The sequence below is a fragment of the Carcharhinus amblyrhynchos genome, chromosome 28 (genome assembly GCF_965287045.1).
Source record: "Carcharhinus amblyrhynchos chromosome 28, sCarAmb.v2.hapA, whole genome shotgun sequence".
In the NCBI taxonomy this organism is placed as follows: Eukaryota; Metazoa; Chordata; class Chondrichthyes; order Carcharhiniformes; family Carcharhinidae; genus Carcharhinus; species Carcharhinus amblyrhynchos.
Genome location: NC_137351.1, coordinates 11,421,074 through 11,447,485, shown reverse-complemented (window position 1 = coordinate 11,447,485; position 26,412 = coordinate 11,421,074). Strand labels below are relative to the sequence as shown.

Genomic DNA, 26,412 nt, shown 5'->3' with positions numbered 1-26,412 from the left:
TCATCTGAATCATTGCCACAGTTACAGAGGGTCTTATCTGACAGTTTTAAAAATAGGATTTTTTAATGGCATTTTCAGGGATTGAATTTTTCCAGCAACTTTGTAAAAACACAAAAACACGCAATGCTATTTAATACAAATATTCACCATGTATGAAACAATCAATTAAAACGAAGATTTTAAAATGTTTTAAATGCACTGCAGTAGCAAATAAAACAATGCAAGTAGTGTGTACAGGGATTTGGGAATAAAAAGAAAAATAGTGAAATGGTGAAAAGCAAAGCTGGTCCAAAAGCAATGGGTTCATATTCTGGATGACCTCCTTGTGTTTATCTGGAGTCAGTGCTTAGTGTTGCCCATAACTCTTAGCACTCTGTGAAGCTTGCTCACTGCCACAATCTGCCATGTATACAAACCCAGCTTTATCAAATTCTATAAATGCAAAAGAGAAAATGCTGAAAAATCTCAGCAAGTCTGACAGCATATATAAGGAGAGAAAAGAACTGATGTTTCAAGTCCAGATGTCAAAGCTTTGACAAAGAGTCATCTGGACTCAATGTCAGCTCTTTTCTCTCCTTACAGATGCTGCCAGATTTGCTGAGATTTTCCAGCATTTTCTCTTTTGGTTTCAGATTTCAGCATCTGCAGTAATTTGCTTTTATTAAATTCTATGAATGTACTTGTTGTCAACATCTTGTAATATCAAGAGTGGCTAGCTTGCAAAAATAAATTAGGTGCAAGAATTGAGAGGGTGCAATGTGGAACAAATAGAGACCTTGTGGTCTTGGGCCAAAATGACAGAAAAATGTGATTTATCTGAGCGAATGGCAGTTTGTTGGAGCAATGAACAAAGTTTTCCCTTCCACACCTCGCTTGGATTGTTATTTAGTTCACCTGGGTTGTAGTGTTGAATGAAAATCAGATGGAAGATTCATTCTTGAGCTGTCATTTTGCACCTCCTACCACCTGGCTCGAAGTACCGATGGCAAATGCTTGTAATCTGGTTACCCATTAGGCGTTTTGACTGCAGTTAGTGTCTGTCCCAGAGAGACTAAAAAATACTTAATGATTCAAGTTGTGAAAAAGTATAGTATTTTGGGAAATATTTCTAGTTTCTCCTTGTTCACTAATTTGAGAATTCATTGTATTTTCCTCCCATTATTATCGTGTGGATTAGTATAACTGTAATCTTCACCTGACAATGCATTGTAATGCGAGGCAAGTTATGCTGCTTTCTGTAATACAAGGAACTGCAAAGCCCGAATTGATTCTATATCTCATCAAGCATTACCTGAAGCCCCAGGAATTTAATGTAACATTTTGCTGTGGTTCCCCACTGCTCGCTCTTTCTGTGCACTGTTTCATTGCAGGATTTTGCTATTTAAATAAGAGTTTTATGTAAACTAATTACTTTCTAAACCAGTTCTATTAGTCATGCCATTTGAGAACCATTTTTATATTGCAAATTTGAACATCTCACAGCCTGGAACTATCATATTCAGCTGTTGGTCTTTGATAATGATTGTTATACTAAACTTTAAAATATAATTATTGTCATATTGGTAATGAGTACGGTTTAAATTAAACACTGGCATGTTGTGAATTATGCCAAAGATATTGGGAAGACAAGGGAACAGGGGCTAAAATTGTGCTCCAATTAACTGAAAAGTATGGAAAGGGTGGGCATTTATGGGACTATTGGATAAATACACTCACAAATGAAAGCATTAGAAGTTTCCAGTCCTTGAGGAATAAAAGATAACTCATTTTAGAACTAGAACAACAATTTGCATTTATGCAGCATCTTTAATTTGGTTAAAAAATATGTCCCTAGATGCTTCATTGGACCATTGTCAAAACAATTTGACATCGAGTCACATAAAGAAATACTAGGATAGGTGAGCAAAAGCTTGTTCAAAGAGGTAAGAACATAAGAACATAAATTTTAAGGAGTGCCTGAAAGGAAAAGAGGGATATGGAGAAATGGAGAGGCTTTAGTGCAAAGTACAGCAGAAGTAACAAAGAAAGAAAGAGTAACAGAAAATTCTTTGTAAACAAAGAAAGGTGAAGAAAATATGTACTCGATCTAAATCCAATAGAAATAACAGTACAAAATAATTGGTATCTGTGGCCAGAAAACTGAAAAAGGAGTTTTGTAATGTATGCTGCGAAAATGATCTGACACTTTTTATTTAATTTTGTCTTATATCACAGTGACAGGTTTATTAGAGTGCTGTGTAGAAAACATTCAAGGTTTTTGAGTATGATGGTGCCTAATTAATTGCACCTCATAAACCTGTTAATATAGGAAGCACAGATGACAGTTTGCGCTGTTTGATAGGCACCTAACTTTAAAAGATTTTTCCAGCAAAAAAAAACACCATGCAGGCTCCACTGATAAAGGCTAAGCCACACAGCCTAGAAAGTCCCAGATTTGATTTCTGGTCTGCATTGAATAAGCTGCCCTAAGTCAGGGTGACAATTGTGCTCCACATTGCCAGGTTAGGGAGGAAAAAGATTTGGCCAGCACAGTTGACTCTCTGGCAACTACTGTCAGAAAGATCAGACATACAAATGTTAGGTGAACGTCAAGTTCAGTTGTGATGCCCTTCATGGCTGGTTTCTACTGACATACTGCAATGAAGAAAAGCCAATTTGAGACAAATGCAAGAAGACAGTGAATGCTCATCAAACCTTACCTAGCAAGAAGATAAGGAAATTAGTCCAAGGAATATTGTAACTTTTTTTTTAGAAAACTGTATCCAGATACTGTTTTTTCACTCCGTTTCTAAACTACATGTGTATACTTTAATTATTGCGTATAATTGGTCTCAGCTTGAAGAAGGGTAATTAATCCAAAGAAAAGAAGGAAGTGGACCCCATGTGGTATTTAAGAAAAGAAAATGTAGCTGAACAGAAGAGAGTACAAGACAGTAGAGCGTCTGGGTCCTGTGCCAGGCATTTAAAGCAGTTATTTTCTGCTTATGTGTTCCAGCATAACATATGTGCCCCTATTATGTTATAAAAAAAAGGCTCTTCAATTTTAAACAGACCTAAGCCTTTCTGTGGAACTGGGGTTGAAGTCTGGATAATGAGCGATGCAGCCTCTCAAGGAAGAGTGAGCAGATAATACCATGTGGACACAGAGTCTGTATGCAGCTCTCAATTCCACTTAATGCATGCTGAAGCCACATCGAATTGCATTTCACATAAGCGTGATGGGTCATTAGATATAAGAGGAAATTGTCTCAGATGGGTTCAATAGATGCAACAAATATTTTACAAAACATTTTCCATTAACAGTGAAAGGCAAAAAAAATGAAGCATTTGTATAGTAATATGCTAACATACAGCGATCCCTTTTACAAGGAGATTGTGCAATACTTTTACTGTGCTTCTAACACTGCAAATATTGATAGTTCAGCTTTTCTCGATTTAAAAAAATATACCTTTTTATATCATAGATAGTGAACAACATCTCATATAATTACTCTTAAAAAGGCACACTAATTACAGAGAAGGGATTCAAGAAGCATATTAATTCATAAAAGCAATGCAGCCATTATATTACTGATTTAAATTCACAAAGAAACATCTGCACTTATCTTGTATCTTTTATGTTTCCATGAAGAATTTTTTAAGAACAGTGACTGTGCTGTATGCAAATGTGACAACCATCCTACACCAGAAATATCCTACATGAGGTGAACGGCCTCTAGGTATTAGATATGGGTTGAGTGTTAGCCGCAACAGCTGAAGCCCTTGCTCCTACAATATTGCATCCAAGCCAATGGCACAAAGAGACAGGGTGTCAGAGTAATATCTTACCCTTTTAACAATGCAATATTCCTTTAATTTTGCAATAGGATGTTAGTGTGGGTTAATGCTCAGGTGCTAATATGAGGCACAAATACAGAGCTTTTTAATCCAGAGGTGGAAGCATTGCCAAGCTAGCAGTCATTTTTGATAATTAAAGATTATCGTTGCAATACCACAGGTGCACTGCCATGGCCCCTTTTAAAGGCTGCACAGAGTCTTGGGCAAACACAGGCTTGAGTACCATGATCAATCAGTTTTGGGTATTGTGCCTCAGAAAAGAATACATTAGTCTCAGAGGGGTATCACCATAATAAGTGGACAGGGTGAATGAATGTGGTTTGTTCCCTTCAGTTTTGAAGGTTGAGAAGTGATCAAATCATGATCTTGAAACGTTAAGCAGATCAGATAGGGGCATAAACTTAATGTTAGAAATAGGTCATTTAAGAATGAAATCGGGAAGCATTGTGTCCACAAGTTCCCATGAAAATCTGGAACTGTCTATCCCAAAAGTTTGTGGATGCAGGATCAATAGATACTTTGAAGACTGACGTTAATGGATTTTGCTAGGTAAATATATCAGGGGATAGAGAGGAAAGGCAGGTAAATGGAGTGGAGGTGAAGATCAACCATGATCTAACTGAATGACACAACAGGTCCAAAGGGGCTGAGTAGCTTGCTCTTGTTCATAAAAACAAGGACTTGTATTTATGTAGTGCTACACCTGATCTCCATTTGACTCATGATGGAGTGGACAGAGAGAAACTATTTCCTCTGATGTGAGGAGTCTAGAGAGTTAGTGGGCATAACCACAAAATTCAATTAGCCCTTTGGGGGTGATGTTGGAGAGCACTTCACACAACAAGCAGTGGAGAACCAAAATTCTCTCCCCAAGAAAGGCTGGGGGATCAGTTGAAAATTTAAAGCTGCAATTGACCTTTTTGTTTGGCATTATTTTTACTATTTATAGAACTAAATGACATTAAAGTACAGATCAGCCATGATTTAACTGAATAGTGCAACAGGCACAAGGGCTGAATGACCCCACCCACACCCCTTGTATTCCAAGAAAGGGCATAATGTGAAATGGTCAAATTAAAGCATTAATAATCTGGGGGCCTAGACTAACAACACAGAAAATATAAGTTCCTTCACTGTCCAAGGTACTTGGGTTAGTTGCTTTCTGTGAAACTTAACTCGGGAACAGTCAGCACCTAAAGAGAAGAGGGAATACAATTGAACGAAAAGGATTTCAATCTGGGCAGAGATCCAAGTAGGTAAACCTGTGTCATATATGCACTGTGTATTTCTTTTAATTCCAAGAATTTTAAAAAAGTCTCATTTAATTTGGTTGGTACCACATCTACAAATATCCACTCCCTCCAACACCGATGCTCAATAGCAGTGGTGTACACTAGCTGCAAGATGCACTGTAGTGATTCACCAAAGGTCCTTAGACACTTTCCAAACCCACAACCACTTCCATCAGGAAGGACAAGGGCAGCAGATACATGGGACAATCACCACCTGCAAGTTCCTCTCCAAGCGACTCATTGTCCTGACTTGGGAATATATCTTCCTTCACAATTGCTGGGTCAAAATCCTGGAATTCCCTCCCTAATGGCATTGCGGGTCAACCCACAGCACATGGACTGCAGCGATTCAAGAAGGCACTACCTTAAGGGCAACTAGTGATAGGAGCAATAAATATTGGCCAGCTAGTGACGCCCATGTCCCACAAATGAATTTAAAAAAACTTTTGAGTTGCATCCATGGCAACTTGCAGACCCTGACTCTATTGTCCCATTGTGCACTATGGAGCAGGAACTACTGTACTTGATTTGCATTCAACACAAGGATAGGGTTATATAATTGTTCAGGCTTTCTGCAGTGACCGTTTCAGAATAAATTTTAAATGTCATAATTAATAAATCTTTCAGTATGAGGGTTAATGTTTAAGTTTAAATATATGTATTGCTTTGAATTATGGCATTCATTTTAATACTTTATTTAATACGTTGAAAGTACTGCTAAATTTGCACAGAGCCAAAATTTCTTGATCTTTGTGGTAATTGGGATGTTGGCTGTATTTAAATAAATAATCATTTAAGTCGCAACACAGAACAGCAGCTTGGGCCATTGAGTGGCTACATCACAAAAGTCACAGAATATTGTGTTCATCAAACAACTGACTGTATGGTTAGTTCTGACCACCACATCGTAAAGCACTGAGGAGGAGGAAGGGAGGAAAAACAAAGGTTAATCATTCTCTTCCTAAGCCTTCTATTTGACAGGAGTGGCACAAGTTGTGGGAAGCTCAATCCTAGCTTGTCCAGCTGGTCAGAGAGTGATGCAGGAATACTTAGAAGAATGAAGGGTTTGGGTGGGAGCTATTGTAGGACTGGAGAAGATTATATCAAGTTGCAAAGAGTATATAGCACAGAAGCAAACCATTTGAGGAAGTGATGAAGATGATTGATGAGGGTAGGGCAGTGGATGTTGTCTACGTGGACTTCAGTAAGGTCTTTGATAACGTCCCTCATGGCAGACTGGTGCAGAAGGTGAAGTCGCATGGGATCAGAGGTGAGCCGGCAAGGTGGATACAAAACTGGCTTGGTTGAAGAAGACAGAGGGTAGCAGTGGAAGGGTGCGTTTCTGAATGGAGGGCTGTGACAAGTGGTGTTCCTCAGGAATCAGTGCTGGGACCTTTGCTGTTTGTAATATACATAAATGATTTGGAGGAAAATATAACTGGATTGATTAGTAAGTTTGCGGACGACACAAAGTTTGGTGGATTTGTGGATAGCGATGAGGACGATCAAAGGATACAGCAGGATATAGATCAGTTGGAGACTTGGGCGGAGAGATGGCAGATGGAGTTCAATCCAGACAAATGTGAGGTAATGTATTTTGGAAGATCTAATACAGATAGGAAATATACAGTAAATGGCAGAACCCTTAGGAGAATTGATAGGCAAAGGAATCTGGGTGAACAGCTACACAGGTCACTGAAAGTGGCCATGCAGGTGGAGAAGGTAGTCAAGAAGGCATACAGCATGCTTGCCTTCATTGGCTGGGGTATTGAGTTTAAAAATTGGCAAATCATGTTGATGCTTTATAGGACCTTAGTGAGGCCCCACTTGGAATATAGTGTTCAATTCTGGTCGCCACACTACCAGGAGGATGTGGAAGCTTTGGAGAGGGTACAGAAAAGATTTACCAGAATGTTGCCTGGTATGGAGTGCATTATCTCTGAGGAGAGGTTGGAGAAACTTGGTTTGTTCTCACTGGAGCAATGGAGGTTGAGGGGAAACCTGATAGAAGTTTACAAGATTATGAGAGGCATGGACAGAGTGGATTGTCGGAAGCTTTTTCCCAGGGTGGAAGAGTCAATTACTAGGAGGCACAGGTTTAAGGTGCGAGGGGCAAGTTTTAAAAGAGATGTGTGAGGCAGATTTTTTACACAGAGAATGGTGGGTGCCTGCAACTCATTGCCGTGGGAGGTAGTGAAGTGGATACGGTAGTGACTTTTAAGGGGCGTCTTGACAAGTATATGAATGAGATGGGAATACAGGAATATGGTCCGCGGAAACGTAGGGGGTTTTAGTTAAGTCAGGCAGCATGGTCGGTACAGGCTTGGAGGGCCGAAGGGCCTGTTCCTGTGCTGTAATTTTCTTCATTCTTTGTTCTCATTGAGGCCAAGTCATGTCTGCTCCATACGAGCCAACCCCATACCCTCTTCTAACCCTATCAACTTTTCTTTCTTTTACATACTCCCTCATGTTATTATCTAACTTTCCCTGTAAAGCATCAATATATTTACAAAGAAAAGGAGGGGTAATGACATGAAAGGATTTAAACTGAGGTGTAATGGCTCTAAGAGCCAATGCAGGGAAGTGTGACAGATGAATGGATTTAGTATAGGTTAGCATGTGTCAGCTTTTGTACACAGCAAGATTCCACAAATAGCAATGGAAGTTTTTTTAATGGATGTCAGTGGAACACCTTGGCCAAAATTCTGGGACAATCTCTGTTCTCAGATAAAAGCAAAATACTGCAGATGCTGGAATCTGAAACAAAAACAGAAAATGCTGGAAAATCTCAGCAAGTCCGACAGCATCTGTGGAGAGAGAATAGAGCCAACGTTTCAAGTCAGATGACCCTTCGTCCGAGCAAACTCAAGACACTGGCTCTAGTCTCTCTCCATAGATGCTGTCAGACCTGCTGAGATTTACTAGTATTTTCTGTTCTTGTCCTTGTTCTTAGAATAGTTTTGTGGGATCTTTAGTGTTTACACTCACGACTGGAATTGTCAGATGGTTTAACATCTCATCAAAATACTGCCGTGTCCAGCACTCCCTCAGCACTGAAATTGAGCATCAGCTTAGATGATGAGCTCAAATTCCTTGTATGAATGAATGTTAAATTACTTCCTTTGCCACATCATACACTCAGCAGGTGCAACCAACAGAAAACAGCAGGCCATGTCTGTAATAATAAATTACAAAAGAAATCCAAACAGCAGGACACAATTAAAACCCAGTATTAGTTTTCCCGAAGATACAGTGGCTAAATTAACTACATGGTGTGGCACTGACCAGAATATGCCAGAATTTGTACTTGATTTAACTTATCTCAGTTAGAGCAGTAATTATGGATGCTGCAATTAGAAGCAGCAACCTTTGGCTTGGGATGGAGAAATTGGCTACGATTTCTACTCATGATCATTGTTTGTTGATCTTTTTGGAAGCAGGGATTGCAAACATCGAGTAAATCCAGTATCAGGATCTGCTCTGATGCCCTCAAGTCAAAAATCTCACACATGAACACTTGCACATGGTATCAGAGATTTTTCAATTCCTGTACGTAGATATAGCCAAACATGTTTTTTTTAGTTTATTTATTAGTGCCACAAGTAGAAAATCTCAGCAAGTCCGACAGCATTAACGCTGCAATGAAGTTACTGTGAAAATCTCCTACCACACTCCAACATCTGTTTGGGTACAATGAGGGAAAATTTAGCATGGCCAATGCACCAAACCAGCCGCCTTTTGGACTGTGGGAGGAAACCCAGAGCGTGCGGAGGAAACCCATGCAGACACGGGCAGACTCCACACAGACAATGACTCAAGCTGGGAATCGAACTCAGGTCCCTAACGCTGAGAGGCAGCAGTGTTAACCATTGTGCAGCCCTAAGTGTCCTTTAAGAGTGAAAGAAATAGAATCAGAGGAACAAGAAATCTAGCGTTAAAGTATGGACGTGATATTAGTGATAGCAAACTGTTGGCTGCATTCTTTGTGTGGGTAATTGATATGACTGTTAATTTTCCTGTTTCCATTTTGAACTACATTCACTTATATGTGTATAATCTCTGCTAATGTTTGTGTTTAACATGTTGCATAGGAACCTGCTGAGCTGAACTTATCAAGGGAATTGCCTGGAATTTTGGCAGAGCATGCACAGCCAGCTAATAAGAAAATATTCCCAACATGGGAAAAGTTCTTACAAATGTTCCTCTGTCAAGGTATAAATTTTTCTTGTGATAACATGTTTGTCATACTGCAGAAAGTCCCATGTTTGTTTTCAAATCAAATTGTTGCATTGAGTTTCTTAAAGAACATTGATTTTATATAGTGCTTTTCTCTTCCTCAGTGTTTTCTGAAGTTCTTTACAGCTGATGTGTTGTTTGAATTATAGACACTATTGAGATGTAGGCAAACATGACAGCCAGTTTACACACAGCAAGCTCCACAAACAGCATTGAAGTAAAAGATCACTTAATCAGTTTTGGGAGTGTTGGCTAAGTGAAAAGTTTTGGCTACAAGGACTAAGGAAATTTGGCATGTCAGCTACAACTCTCTCCATTTTTTATAGATGCACCAAAGAAAGCATTCTTTCTGGCTGTATCACAGCTTGGTATAGTTCCTGCTCTGCCCAAGACTGCAACGAACTACAAAAGGTCGTGAATGTAGCCCAATCCATCACGCAAACCAGCCACCCATCCATTGACTCTGTCTACACTTCCCACTACCTCAACAAAGCAGCCAGTATAACTAAGCACCTCACACACCCCAGACATTCTCTCTTCCATCAGGAAAAAGGTACAAAAGTCCGAGGTCACATACCAATCAACTCAAGAACAGCTTCTTTCCTGCTGCTGTCAGACTTCTGAATGGACTTACCTTGCATTAAGTTGATCTTTCTCTACACCCTAGCTGTGACTGTAACACTCCATTCTGCACTCTCTCGTTTCCTTCTCTTTGAACGGTATGCTTTGTGTCTGTAGCACGCAAGAAACAATACTTTTAATTGTAAGTTAATATATGTGACAATAATAAATCAAATCAAACAACACCAGAGAACTCCTTTGTCCTTCTTGAAACAATGTCTGGACAGGTGTGTGTTTGGCCCATTATACATGTATCATTCTAGCTCTACAATAGAGCCATACACTCATCCCTGACTTTCCAGGAACAACTCATTTAGTAGACAGATTAACGTTGGAGGGAAAGAAATGGCATATCTATGACATTCATATTCATCTATTTGAATCCAGTTGAGTGGTGTAATTCAGTACCACATTTCAGCTCAGACTTTTGTATCTTTTTCCTGATGGAAGAAAATGGAAGAGAGGATGTCTGGGGTGCTTGGGTGCTTAATTATATTGGCTGCTTTGTTGAGGCAGCGGGAAATGTAGACAGAGTCAATGGATGGGAGGCTGGTTTGCATGATGGATTGGGCTACATTCCCGACCTTTTGTAGTTCCTTGTGGTCTTGGGCAGAGCAGGAGCTATACCAAGCTGTGGTACAACCAGAAAGAATGCTTTCTTTGGTGCATCTGTGAAAATGTTTAAGTAGAGGTCGATTTTACATGTTTAGGTTTTAAAATGTTGTACTTGCATTTGTTTACAGTCATAACTTCTTAAAAAGTAGTTAAAATCTAGAGAACCCACTAAGAATTTATCAACTCTAAATATAAAAACTGAGGTTATAGTCAAATTGTTGCTTCTTAACCTAAAACTACTATTAAAGTTTTTTTATTAGTCACAAGTAAGGCTGACATTAACATTGCAGTGAAGTTACTGTGAAATTCCCCCAGTTGCCACACTCCAATTCGGGTCAATGCAGCTAATCAGCATGTCTTTCAGACTGTAGCAGGAAACCGGAGCACTGAGAGGAAACCCATGCAAACTCCAGAGACAGTGACCCAAGCTGGGGATCGAACCTGAGTCCCTGGCACTGAGAGGTAGCAATGCTAATCAGTGTGCCACTGTGCTGCACCTTTGGGAGCAGTTGTAATTTTTAAAAAAATGCATTCATAAAGCAACTTTCACAGCCTCAGCTTTAGAGCCATTGAAGTACTTTTGAAATGTAGTCGCAGTTGTAATTTAGGGAACACAGCAGTCACTTTATGCACAGTAAGCTCCCACGAACAGTGCAGTAATGATAATGATCAAATAATCTGTCCAATAATGTCAGTTGCAGTGCAATGTTGTCCAGAATTCTTTGCCTTGGGTACTTTCCATACATTGTAGGGGGAAGGTTGTTTAACATTTCACTTCAAAGGGAGAAATTCCCCTCCAAAAATTCCAGGTGTCAAATTTGCTTGAAAACTGAAGTAATTCATGCTGTTTTTTCCAGTGGGACTTCAGAGAAGAATCTTCCACACTCAGTGTACATTACATTACAGGAGACGGGGCCTATTCCCATTGGAGAGGCTGAAATCAGCGCACTGAGCGGGCCACTGCGCATGTGTCGATCTGTCAGTGCTGGCACATGCGCAGTGGCCCTGTACTGATGTCCTCCTGATTGCTGGCCAGCTCAATTGCTGGCCAGCCCCATGACCCCCACAACGCCCGTCCTCCGCCCAGCCCCGACCACCACCACCACCCCCCCCCCACAGCCTGCCCTGCCCCTCTCCCCCCAACTATTTCACTCCCGAGTTACCCCCCCAGCCTACCCTGATCGCTGGCCTCCCTCCTTCCCTCAGCGATCCTGACTCCAGAGTGGCGGCGGGACCCCCCCACACCCACCAATTGCCCCAGGCCCTCCCCCATTTGCCCTGCCTCCTTGGCACTGACCCATGCCAATGCCTAAGGGGCACCCACCTGTTATCCAACCCTCTGCAGGGGACCCGATGCCCCCCTGGCGGGATTGGGCCACTAGTTCCCTGAAAGTGGGGAGCTACTTCAATCCCTGCTGCAGTGAACAACTCTGGGGGGGGGGGAATGACGCTAGCAGGCCTGGAGACTTTAATCACGGGCCCGTTAATCACATTCAAATGAGATTCTAATGACCATATAATGGTCTTTGCACTTCCCTGCCAAATTCTGGTGCAGGCCACCGGAAATCCGGTGCTGGAAGATGCTAGCACAGCACAAACGTGAACCCTACGAATTGACCACACAACAATCCCCTGTCCCAGTGGGCTAAAAGATTTGTGCAGCGGGATGGGAGAATCATGCCCAGCATCTCCAACAGTGCAGTAACCCTTCGGTACACCACTGAAGAAATGTTTTGAGGAACGCTTTGCAAGAGAGTCATTAATACAAACTGGAAGTTATGTCCAGGAACTAGTAAATCCAGAGCCTTGGATTTCTATAAGTATCCATGCATCACCAGGAACCTGTCAATGCTAATTCACTAAGGACATGGTAGCATAGTGATTATATTGCTGGACTAGTAACCCAGTGACCAGACCAATAATCTGAAGACATGATATTGAATCCCACCAGAACGGCTGGGGAATTTAAATAAAATTAATTAAATAAAATCTGGAATATAAAGCTAGTACCTACAATGGTGACCATGCCATTGCCAGATTATCATATTAAAACAAAACTGGTTTACTAATGTACTTTAGAGAAGGGACTGTGCTGTCTTTAACTGGTCTGGCCTAAATGTGACTCCAGAGCCACAGCAATGCTGTTGAATGCTCTCTGAAATGCCCTATCAAGCAACTTAGTTGCACGGTATCCAAGAAGGCAGCTGGCCATTTTTCAAGACCAGTAAATACTGGTCTTGCCAGTGGTTCCTGTGAATTAATAAAAACACCCAACCGTCTTAATGACCTTTTTTTTACCAAATTCTCCTCACTTCCATTCTTCAGAAGTTATCAATTGCTGGAGTATGGTCCCATGGGCATTAAGTGGCTTTCTGCACCTAACCAGGTATGCTCTGAGGGTGAATGTCAACAGGCTGTTCCATGTATACCAATATCATAACTGAATCCAGTCATGTCCCATCATTATCACCAAACTCGTGCTGCTATTCATGCCAGTGGGACTGCACATCCCCACTGCAGGTTTCCCAGCAGAAAGGGGTGCATTCGACAGGAAACCCAGTGACAATAGCAGAACCGTGGGATTCTGCCAACAGCGAGCAGCACACCATAAAACAAGCCACGGAGAGGAAGAAAAATCCTGCCCTATATCCTTGCACCTGCATCTCCCAGTAAAGGCACTTGGAAACATTGGGAACCCTGGCTGATTTCCAACTCTTCCCAGGCTAAGAACAACTATCTCAACACAAACTGGAGCCTAAACATAATACTTTCCAGATCTACCCGATTTGGCTTTCCCCTAAATAAGCCCAATAAATCTTCAATTTGATTAGTCCCTACGCATTGCAGTATTCGGAAAATGTGGGAAAGGTCAGAGTCTTTTTTTTCTGAGTTTTTAAAAGATTGGTTTATCGAGCAATCAATCTTTCAAATTTAACTCATCACTGTCGAGTAAAGGATTAACTCTAATGATAGTTACTAAGCATGTTCATAAGTAGCTATGTCACAGTGCCGTCATTCACTGAAAGGAGAGGAGTATGGAGCATCTCAGAAAGTATCAGCAGCTATGCCTTGGTCTGGCATAGCGGCACAGTGGTTAGCACTGCTGCTTCACAGTGCCAGAGACCCAGGTTCACTTCCGGCCTCGAATCACTGTCTGTGCAGAGTCTGCATGTTCTCCCCGTGTCTGTGTGAGTTTCTTCCGGGTGCTCTGGTTTCTTTCCACAGTCCAAAAATGTGCGGGTTAGGTTGATTGGCCATGCTAAAATGACCCTAGTGTCAGGGGGATTAGCAGGATAAATGTGTGGGGTTGGAGGGATAGGTGGGATTGTGATCAGTACAAATTTGATGGGCTGCATTGCCTCCTTCTGTACTGTAGGGATTCAATGATTCCTATGTAATCTTTGTTAATATTTAGTGGGTACAGTAAGAAGTCTCTCAACACCAGGTTAAAGTCCAACAGCCTGTTGGACTTAAGAAGTTGTGAGACTTCTTATTGCGCCCACCTCAGTCCAATGCTGGCATCTCCACATGATATTTAGTGGGGAATTGGTTCGCTCAGTTGGCTAGACAGCTGTTTCGTGATGCAGAGCAATGCCAACAAGGCAGGTTCAATTCCTGTACCAGCTGAAGTTATTCATGAAGGCCCACAGGTGAAGGAACTGAAAGGATTGACTCATTCGTCAACAAATTGTACTGCCAAGCCAAGCATTGTGAGTATGGAACACCAAAAGCGACCTGATCAGAGAACAACTCAGGGAACATCTTTGCTGTTTTAGATGAAAATCTCTCTGACTTCTTACAATCTTGGGAAGATTTAAATATAAGCAAAGATATACTGCCAGCCTGCAGGCTGCAGAGTGGAGGCCGAATAAGCCGTTTTGTCTGAGATGAGGGGGAGAAATCTCCAAGATCAGCCCAAGGGAGTCAATTTGGGGCTTGTGGAACCCAAAGTATAGCAAGACAGCAACCAGGGTAATATGATGAAAAGGTGCTGACAGCCATTTTCCCAAGTCCCCGCTGTGGCAGGAAGAAGGGCCACAGGCAGAAAAAAATGTCCCACACATTGAGGAGTGCCATGTGTGTGACAAGTTAGGACATTTTAAATTGGTTTGTCATTTCAGAAAATCTGTATTTACTAGAAAGAAGGAGAAATCTGTTAAAGGAACTTCTGTTGAAGTAGTTCAAAACCTGGCAGTCCCTTCAGTCCAGCAGGGTCGGGCCACTAGCTCACCGAAAGTGGGGAGCTACTGTAAACCCCGCTGGAGTGAAATACTCTTGTAGGGTGGGAGAGGTTAATGGGCCCGGCGACTTCAGTCCTGAGCCCACTAATGGGATTTAAAATATATGGTAATAAATATTACCATAATTTATGCACCTCCCTGCCAATTTCTGGCACAGCTGATGCCGCTGGAAATCTGGCACTGGCAGATGCCAGTGGGCTGGGATGCCCAGTTCGGACCCTGCACATCCAGCACTGCTGGAATCTCCCGGCCTACTGCAGTAAAAAATTAACGCAGCGGGAGAATCGCCCCCTGTGTTTGTAACACTATGGGAATAAAGACTCGGGAAAATTAAAGACTTAACTGTTATAGCTTCTGAGCATGTGTGTAAGGAGCAATGTCACCGTGATGTCACACACTAAACGGAGATGAGTGTGAAGATCTTGGAGAGTAGCTCCAGCCATGTCTTGGTCTTATTTAACCTTTGTCAATATCAATATGCGAGTAACTGTTTTGAATAAAGGGCCAACGTCTCCATCAAGATCTATCCTGGGGTAAGAAACCAACAAATCCACAGTAACAGAGCAATAGAGTGATAAAAATAAAGTAAAATGCAGAACAAAACAATTGGCCTACACCTTGGCATTGATCATGTACAATCTGTACATTTGTGGATTTTGCACAATGCCTTAAAGCCTGGGCATTGCTGCATAATGATGTTAGTGAAATAACATTTAAATGTTGTATTGCTAACGGTTATTCCTAGCTATTAATCTCTGGAGAAAGTTTTTTTTATGAACACTCCCTGATCCTTAACAGTAATCAAGTAAAGCTTCCGAATGTTCAGCTATCCTCATCCCTGTACTGTTTGACCCTGAGATGGCTGTGCTTCCAACATTGCCAGCCCCCAGCAGAGGAAGACTTGGGTCTCAAGGAACAATTGATTAACTTAGCCTGCCCCTATCTGATAAGCTGTAAACTTATTTCCAGACATTGATTTATGTGAAATCAGTTGCTTTACAAAGGGAACTAAGCCTCAGCTGCTTTTACTGTGAGACTGCACATCCACCACTACACATCCAACACTAAAGTATCTTCTAATGTCAGGTCAAATAGGGATGAGCAATAAAAGTATCAAAAGCATACAAAGTGTTTATACGTTTAGGTGAGCTGTAAATATTTTTAAAGTTTTTAAAGTTTATTTATTAGTCACAAGTAAGGCTAACATTAACATACGCCACACATGGTTTAAATCCTGAAAAGGTCTTACCCAGGTTAATAGCTTTCAGTGCTGTGAAGAACCTGTCCTTTGGTTCCAGATTGCATCTGGGTGCCATGGAGCAGTGATACATGATGTATGGGAAGCAGTCAGTCCTGAGGATGTGGTAATTGATCCCTTTGACATTCCAGTTAAAATAGGAGAGTCCAAACTGGTCACTTTCCACAGAGCTGTATTTAACAAAGTACGATGTCCAATGGGAGAGCTTTCTCTGAAGTAAATGCTTTGGACTTTACATTATTGGACTCAAAGGAACAAAAGACTGCTTTAAGTCAGGCACCATGAATCTTCTTCATTACCACAGCCATAGCTGTAAAACAAAGTTCAAAGTGCTAAAGTTGAAGTTAATTTATTAGTCACAAGAAAGGCTTACATTAACACTGCAATGCAGTTACTGTGAAATTCCCCAATTCATCACCACTCTGGCACCTAACCAGCACATCTTTCAGACTGTGGGAGGAAACCGGAGCACTTGGAGGAAACCCTCACAGACACGGGGAGAATGTGCAAACTTCGCACAGACAGTGACCCAACCCAGGAGTCAAACCAGGTCCCAGGTGCTATGAGGCAGTAGGGCTAACCACAATGCCACCAGGCTGCATGGCATATATACGGGCATATATGCACAGACCTGTGAGTTCTCCCTTTTCCCTTACCAATTAGCCTTTGAGGACTGAGGCCAGGGATGGAGGAGCCTCTGAAGAACCTATAAATTTGGGTGGAGAGCTGTGGAATTTGCACTGCTTACACTACGGGGTACGATTAGTGGCGGGAGTAGCACACAGGTGCTGCTGGTGGCACAGTGCCAAAGGAAAGGCGACATAAATAAACCATTTAAACCCCTCAATTACATTACAGCCTCATAATCACTCCCAGGTATCCACTATTCTATACACGGGCCATCTGGAGTCCCTTGATTCAATTACAGCCTTTATCTCACTGCCAGGTATCCATTATTCTCAGTTTAAATGACAGAGAGAAACTTGACGGCACCATTTTAGCAAAAAAAATGCGCCATGTCCAATTTTGAAAAATTGAAGGAAGAGATCTGGAGAGAGAACATAAAAATTCAAATCTAAAGTGTTTGCTCATCATTATTGAAAATGTTTTCTGTATGTTGCATTGTGTCCTCACAGCTTCGATATTTTTCATGTTTAGAAACTCTTTAATTCAGCTTGGAGCAAGTATACCGGAACGTGAATTGTGGATGTGTTTGCTTGGCTGCTTTTCATTTTGTTTGTAAATGATAACACGCAGAGATGAAAACCACATTAAAAACTGGTAATCTATTCTCCAGTGCAGATTTGCTGCATCTTTTCCATGATGGATATTGAATTTCATCAGAATTTGATCTCGGTTAGCAACTCAATTCTAATGCCGTGCAATTTCTATTCGGAATAATGCTCCTGGGAGCCTGTTAACAACTATTAAAATGGCAATATTCCAGCTTAAAATTTAAGAAAATACGTTATTTTAATAACCGTAATATTTAAATGTTTCCTCTAGTGTTATATAAAGTTAAGTACACAATATCATTCAGATTCGGTTTGTAATCAAGTAAAATCTTCCTCTTGTGGTTTTCATAGAATGTGTTTTATCACTTGGTTCAAGAATGACACACGGCTTAGATTTGGGTGCTGGGAAATATATTGAGCCATTCCAACCCAGAGGATACTGGTTTGATCCTTGGTCTGTGCCACGTTAGCTTATATTAGCAAAGGTCAGTTGGGATCAGTGCCAAGATAGAGTGAAATGAAATCAGCAAGAGATGCCAATTCTGATCGCTCTGATGACCCCATGCTGAAAAGTGTGCATGTATCACGTGGAACAGGACCAGGCTTTGTGATAGTAACTCTCATTGTTGAATTGCAGCCCTATTAAAGCATACATTAAAATGGTGTCCTTCTAAGTCTACAAGATTATGAGCGGCATGCGCAAGTCTACAAGATTATGAGAGGCATAGACAGAGTGGATAGTCAGAAGCTTTTTCCCAAGGTGAAAGAGTCAATTACTAGGGGCCCTACGTTTAAGGTGTGAGAGGCAACGTTTAAAGGAGACGTACGAGATAAGTTTTTTTACACAGAGTGTGGTGGGTGCCTGGAACTTGTTGCCGGAGGAGGTAGTGGAAGCAAATACGACAATGACTTTTAAGGGGCGTATGGACAAATACATGAATAGGATGGGAATGGGAGGATATGGTCCCCAGAAGTGTAGGAGGTTTTAGTTCATCGGGCAGCATGGTCAGTGCAGACTCGGAAGGCCAAAGGGCCTGTTCCTGTGTTGTAATTTGCTTTTGTTCTTTGTTCTAAGTGAGGAACTGGAGAAATAGAACAATAGCTCAGTAAGAATTGATGCGTCAGGTAGAAAAGTGGTGGAGAAAATAGGGTTGGCAAAAACAAGCTATGTGTAAAATATGTTAGAATTATGTTTTCTCTAATAATAGGTAGTTCTGTATTTGATTTCACAGTAGCATGGTTGATCCTAAGTCACTGAATTTAAGAAACAGCCTGGTGCAGTTGCAGGTAGATGATAGTGTTGGTATTCTGGCATGATGAAATTTAATATCAATTTAGCGACCTCATCTGGATTGGGTCTCTAATACTCTGAAACCTCCTTCAACTTCTCAAGCAGAACGGCGCTAATATACAATTGAACTGTTACAAAAATGGACGCATGATGTGGAGATGCCGACGTTGGACTGGAGTGGGCGCAATAAGAAGTCTCACAACACCAGGTTAAAGCCCAACAGGTTTCTTTGGTATCACGAGCTTTCAGAGCACTGCTCCTAAAGCTTATGATACCAAATAAATCTGTTGGACTTTAACCTGGTGTTGCGAGACTTCTAAAAATGGATGCGTAACACATGCTAATATCTCCTGAGGGCAACTTCATAAAAAGGGAATGCCTTAAATTGTTAATGATCACAAACACTTTAATGAGGAATAAAAAACATTGTTGTGAGATATTCAGAGGAATCTTTTAGAATGTTATTTGTGAAGGAATAGATACGTTAACTACATAATGTATTTAATTTTGTTGCATGTTTGCTTTAATATCTGAGTAGATTAATCTGAAATATTAATAACTCCTCTTCAATCGAGCTGACTGGTTTCCACTTCTTCTCCTAGGTGGTGTGATAGAGGCATACCCTCCTTCGGACAGTGTTACCAACCTCACCATTGACATGCTCATAGAACCAACAGGGGAAGTGTCAATGGTTTCTTGTGGGGACCAGATCCATTCCAACAGCCCACTGGAATGTTGGGGCTCCACTGTGCCACAGTGCTCCATAGATCCGGGCAACTTGCACTCGGTGTGTGTAAAGATTGCGGAGGCCTGTAAATCCAGAGGACTGATAGGTTTCTTCTCAATTGACCTGGTGACCTTCATACATCCACATACAATGGAGCAGCAGGTGAGGTGAACACAAATTGAGGTTCATATATCAGACTGACTAATAAAGATCCAGCTCCCTGGGTGATGATAAAAAAAAGAGATTACAAAAAATAATGTGAAGCATTGCGAACATATCAGCTATAAAATTCACCAAATGAGCTAATCCATCTTCTCGGGTCAGTAAACTAATTGCAAACTCAAAGGGCTGGCTTTTGCCATGTGGGATGTACATTAATATCATAAGTATTATTTTAATTAATTAAATTGCATTTTATTAGTGCCCCTCTGCCTTTATATTTAACGGCAATAAGTTAGTGCTCAATACTCATATAAAGATTCATTGTAACTGGTCTTGAATTGTTATAGTGACTCTTGATCCAGAAGAACAATTTAACTGAATGGGAAGTAGCTTAGTTTCCCTGCCAAAATACAACTAATTCAAATGAAATGGAGAATAATAGATAAGTAAGATTGGTTACAAATTTATTCCCAGATCTGGCGCTGGTTCTGGTTCAAATATGTAGAGCTGTGACATTTAGTTTGGGGATCGGAGTGGAAAGTTGAAGGATTTGGTTGATACCATAAACCATAAGAAGGAAGTTCATTCATAACAAGTACCTGAAGTCCTAATCTTAAAGTCTCCAAATTAACCTCTGTTATATTATTGTTTGTATTTACAAAGTTTTAATTATTTGTGGGGATAATTTTTGCAGTTTTCTGTTCTAGCTGCTCTCAGGCAGACAATGAGATTGACTTCACTCCAGATTAAATGATTTCACTTGTTGAGAATAGACGGTAGAGCTTAACCAACTTTAAATGGATTAACACATGCATAATGGTCGAACACCCAGAAAGCAGGGTTTATTTAGATGTGAATTTGACCGATCTGCTCCATAATCTGACGTTGTGTGCTGAACTCCCCCAGTGATAGAATCCCTACAGAGCAGAAGGAGACCATTTGGCCCATTGAACCTGCACCGACTTTGCAAAAGAGCATCTTGCCCAGGCCCTATCCCATTATTCCACGTATTTGCTCCACTAATCCCCTAACCTACAAGGTGATTCTAAGGGGGAATTTAGCATGGCCAATCAACCTAACCTGCACATCTTTGGATTGGGGAAGGAAACAGCAGTACCCAGAGGAAACCCTTGCAAACTCCATACAGTCAACCAAGGCAAGAATTGAACCGCACCTCTGACGCTGCAAAGCAGCAATGCTAACCACTGTGGCACTGTGCCAAGCTGGGTGATGGGTAAAGGGACTACACAGGGACTGCACAGATTCAATTTTAGTGCTAAATTCAATACTCTTGGTTCAGGCAGCAAGTGGGGTGTTATAATTGGCTTATCCAATTTTGGTCTCTTCTGCATTTCCTCTGCTGTTGGTGGCCATATCTCCAGCACTCTGAGGCCCAGGCTCAGAAATTCCCTCACTAAAAACTTTTCTGCCTTTCTACATCTCTCACTTGCTTTAAAATCTGTTTTCTACGTTTTTGGTTACCTCTCCTAACATTTCATGTGTCAAACTGCTGCTTGATAACTTTCCTGTGAAGTACCTCGGGCATGCTTTACGGCGGTAAAAAGTGCTATATAAATGCAAGTTGTTGCCATGGTACAGGGCACAGTGATTAGCACTGCTGTCTCACAGCCCCAGGGAACTGGGTTCAATTCCTGGCTCAGGTCATTGTGTGGAGTTTGCACGTTCCCCCCCGTGTCGGGTGCTCCGGTTTCCTTCCATAGTCCAACACTGTGCGGGTTAGATTGATTGGCTACGCTAAATTGCCACTTAAAGTCAGGGAGATTAGCAGGGTAAGTATGTGAGGTTATGGGGATAGGGGCTAGATGGGATTGTGGTTGGTGCAGTTTCAATGGGCCAAATGGCCTCCTTCTGTACTGTAGGGATTCTATGATTCAATTAAGTCGGGGATGGGGGGGTGGGGAAGGGCTGTGGTGGAGGTGTAATTTCATCTTCTAGCAGCAACCTAACAAGGCAAATCACCCAACCTCTTGCTTCCAATCAATGGAATGATAATTGGCTGGGCTGTATAAAGGGTGGATGATCCACTCCACCATTATCATGCAGGCAGCACTGTTGAAAATTATCCCAAGGGACTTGGACATAAATCAATCTCCAGCCTTTTGCTTTGTGTGGTTTGACATCAGCCAGTTACAAAATAACTTTGTTTTACTATGTCACTGGATGCAGTTTTTAAGCCCTGTTTGAATTATGCTGAGAGGCAAACTTTGGAACGAGCATGCCATTAAAGTTTAGTGTAAGCAAATAATAGGACCTCACACCTGGTCCCTTGTAATCTAATGGGGAATTCAGAAGAAACTTATTTATCCAGAGGATGGTTAGAATGTGCCACTGGCACATGGAGTAGTCGAGGAGAATAGGGGAAGCTAGATACGTATATAAAGAAGAAAGTAATGGGATACATTAGATAAAGGGGAATGGGAAGGGGCTCTTGTGGAGATTAAACACCAGCATAGACCTGTTGGGTCTATATGACCTGTTGCTGTGCTGTAAATATTTTATAATCTTCCTTCAACAACCTGTAGCTTTTTTCAAGTCAAGTTTGTCATCACAAGATCACTGCTGCCTAATTTATATCATCTTCCTGCCAATTAATTTCATTCTTGATGGTGTCCTGCACTGTGAGCCTTGGTCCTGCGTTCAAATTTCTCAATAGAAAAAAAAAAGCATGATTTAAACTCCCACATTATTAAATAATGATCAATACTGAGGGAGTCTTAAGAAACATGCTTCAAACCTAATATGCATTTTAAAAATTTGATCCCACAACATCTTTAATAAGAACTTCTGCCATTTTCTCTATGCCAGTTAGCCTAACAGCTGTCATAGGGAAAATGTTAGGAGCTAGTATTAAGTATGTTATGGCAGGGCTCTCAGAAATTTTTAAGGCAATCAGGCAGAGTGAGCTTATCTTTTGTGAAAGGGAAATCATATTTAACCAATTTATTGGAGTTCTTTGAAGGAGTTACAGGTGTCGTGAATAAAGAAGAACTGATGGATGTACTTTGCTTAGATTTCCAGAAGGCATTTGATAAGGTGCCCCAAAAGTTATTGTGGAAAATAAAATCTTGTGATATGGGGGTAACATTTTGGCATACAAGACTGGTTAGCTAACAGGAAACAGTTGGCATAAATGGGTCACTTTCTGGATGTCATGATGTAATATGTGGTGTGCCTCAGGGATTAGTGCAAGGTCCTGAACATTTGACAATTTATATAAATGACTTGGCTGAAAGGACCGATGATATAGTTACAAAATTTGCTGGCGTATAATGTGGGCAAACGTGAAATTATCCGTTTTGGCAGAAAGAATAAATAAGAAATGGTGAGAGATTGCAGACCGTGTCCTAGTGCATGAATCACAAAAGGCTACCATGCAGGTATGGCAAGTAATTAGAAAAGCTAATAGACTGTTATTTTTTATTGCCAGAGGATTGGAATATAAAGCTAGAGAGGTTATGCTTAATTGTGTAGGATATTGGTGAGACCACATCTGGAGCATTGTGTACAATATTGGTCACCTTATTTAAGGAAAGATGTAAATGTGTCAGAAGCAGTTCAGATAAGGGTGGGTTGCCATTTGAGGAAAGGTTACACAGGTTAGTCTTGTATCTGCTGGAGTTTAGAAGAGTAAGAGGCAACATAATTGAAGGCTTTAAGATCCCAGGGGTCTTGACAGGATGGATGTGGAGTCGATATTTCCTCTTATGGGTGAATCTAGAAATAGGGGGTTTCTTTTTCAAAAATAGCATTACTCATTTAAGACAGAGAGAAGAGGAGAATTTTTATTCTGATGTTTGTGAATCTTTGGAACTCTTCTTCAAAAAGATGATAAAAGCAGAGTCTTTGAATGTTTTTAAGACAGAGCTAAATATATTCTTGATTAACACGGGTGAAAGGTTATCGGGCGTAGGCAAGAATGTGGGGTTGAGGTTACACTCAGATCAGCCATGATCTTATCGAAAGGTGGAACAAGCTCAAAGGACCGAGTGGCCTACTTCTAATTTGTATCTTTGTATGTACCAGACCAAGCATGCTGCCGCCACTAACTGTGATATCTGCTGAAGTATGGATCCTGCATCCATACTTAGTATTTGGATATAGATATTGCACCAGAAAAGGGAAACAAAAAAAAACCTTGACTCCAAAAATGTGCAGGTTAGGTTGATTGGCCAGGATAAACTGCTCCTTAGTGTCAGGAGGATGAGGAGAATAAAAATATGAGTTACAGGGAGAGGACACCCCTGGGTGGGATTGTTGTCAGTGTGGGCTCGATGGGCCAAACGGCCTCCTTCTGCACAGTAGATTCTACGATAGCCAAATAGTTTGATCAGTTTGGATGCTCCCGACCATAGCAAAAGCTAGTCCCTCAGCTGGAATTGCACTTAACTGCAGTGGGGTTGATTGGAATTTGAAATAACTCATGTTTTGCTCAACCCTAGATCTTCACTTCTGTTGGACAGTCATTGGGCTATTGAATTATTTTAATGGTTTTTTTAACATTTCTTCTCGATTGAGATGTGTAGGTAACTGATGCTCTGTAACATGAGGAAAAGCAAGGCCCAGCATGATTCTTCCTCTACCTCCTGAACCTTCATGAACTATTTGATCTTCATTGTTCATAGAATCCCTACAACACATAAGGAAACTGTTCAGCCCATTGAGTCTGCACCAACCACAATCCCATCCAGGCCCCATTCCCTTAACCCCACATATTTATCCTGTTAATCTCTTGACATTAAGGGGCAATTTAGCATGGCCAATCAACCTAACTAGCACATCTTTAGACTGTGGGAGGAAAACAGAGCACCTGGAGGAAACCCACGCAGACACAGGGAGAATGTGCAAACTCCATACAGACAGTGACCCAAGGCCAGAATTGAACCCTGGTCTCTGGTGTTGTGAGGCAGCAGTGCTGAGCACTGTGCTGTCAGTGACTCTGCCTGAGCTTGTTAACAAGTTATGTATAGAACACGCTGTTGGGTCGCTCACACAATGCTGGAGTACATGACTACAGATTATTCATACAACTTAATAATGTAATTAAATATAATTATTCTGTAACTAGAATATGGTAATTGAAAACATAAACCATTTAACATATTCTTTTCTAAACTAATGTTTAAATGATATAACCGAAATGCTTTCATGCAAGGTAGTTGTGGAGTCTGGTTACTGCAGTGTTGCATCTTCTCTTTCTGAATGGTTTGCCCACTAGGTGGCAGTCTCCATGGGCCCTTTCATTGAACAGTCTGTGGCATTGGTCTGGAAAATTAGACATTTTCACACTTCTACACAAATCTTTAAAAAATTCCCTTTCCCCATTTTTCATAAATGTTCTACTAACACTCAGTTTTTTTTTGCCTTCAGGCCAAGCAGAAATAACTAATAATGTAAAGCAAATACAACTGCACATCCAACACCCACCCTGCCCCCATCTCTGTTGTAGTCCTTTCTGTTTGTGTTTTATTGATGCTGCCATAGTCAGTACTCCTCCCTTATTTCACTCCCACCACCCCAGCTCCTCAGTGTGCAGTGTTTCTTCTAAATGCTCAATGTTGAAGTTGGAGCTTCACTCCTAATGTGCCTGGTTTCTACCAGGGATCTCAAATCTGCAGAGCTCCTCATCTTCCTCAATCTTCCTTTCCTTCTATAATATTCATAGTTTCAAAACACAAACGTGGCATTACCTAACCACTAAGTCCCAATTTACCTAATCTGCACTTCTCTAACTCTGGTGTCTTGAATGTCCCTGATATTAATTGTTCTACCAGTAGCAGCCATGCCTTCAAATGGCAAGGCCCTGCACTCTGGAATTTCCTCTCCTCCTTTCTGTATTGCATTAAGATTCTCTACAAAAGTTATCTCACTGACCAAGCCCTAACATCTCCCTATGTGGTTCAGCGTCAAACTTTGCTTTGTAACATAACTGCAAGGCACCATAGGACATTTTCTTACATTAATCCCCTACATAAAAACAAGGTCTGCATCTGTGAGACTGATGGTCCAACAGCATAAGGAAATGCTGGAAGATTTACTCTGGTTGTTATTTTCTGTGAAATTGTAAACATTCTTTTTTTTATTGTTTGTGGCAAGTGGAAACAACAGTGATCAAACACAGTGATGAGAAAAAAAAACATTCTCTGATCTTTTATTTATTTCAATCTTAGTGACATCCAGCACTTTAGGTTTGGACCCTTCACAACAGTTTTCTCATTTAAAAAGTTACAGGTGAACTAGAAGGAAACAAACCCCTTGAATCCAATGATATGGCCAACACTATAGTTAAGAAAGCCCAGCAACACCTCTACTTTCTTGCAGGACTAAGGAAATTTGGCATGTCAGCTATGACTCTTACTAACTTTGATGTGGATGTGCCAGCGTTGGACTGGGGTAAACACAGTAAAAAGTCTGACAACACCAGGTTTAAGTCCAACTGATTTATTTGATAGAATAAAGATTCGCATTCTAATCAGTAATCTGTAAACTGTCTGTGCTTTATATGTCCCGTCTGAGGCCAGAACTCTCCATTCACCTGACGAAGGGGCTAACCCGAAAGCTAGTGAGCGTACTATCAAATAAATCGGTTGGACTTAAACCTGGTGTTGTTGTCTTACTAACTTTTACAGATGCACTATAGAAAGCATTCTTTCTGGTTGTATCACAGCTTGGTATGGTTCCTGCTCTGCCCAAGACCACAAGGATCTACAAAACATTGTGAATGTAGCCCAATCCATCACACAAACCAGCCTCCCATCCATTGACTTTGTTTATACTTCCTGCTGCCTCGGCAAAGCAGCCAGCATAATTAAGGATCCCACGCACCCAGGACATTCTCTCTTCCATCTTCTTCCATCAGGAAAAAGATACAAAAGTCTG

The 26,412-nt window shown here is 41.1% G+C and overlaps 1 protein-coding gene across 2 annotated transcripts in view; it reads left to right on the top strand.

Annotated features, from left to right (window-relative positions):
- The window catches only part of iqch (IQ motif containing H), a 157,377-nt gene that overhangs the window by 97,305 nt on the left and 33,660 nt on the right, over positions 1 to 26,412 (top strand). For both annotated transcript variants that reach the window (XM_080214117.1, XM_080214118.1), the window contains 2 exons: positions 9,221 to 9,341; positions 19,229 to 19,515. In XM_080214117.1, coding sequence (XP_080070243.1) covers positions 9,221 to 9,341; positions 19,229 to 19,515 — 408 coding nt within the window. The remainder of the gene's footprint in view (positions 1 to 9,220; positions 9,342 to 19,228; positions 19,516 to 26,412) is intronic.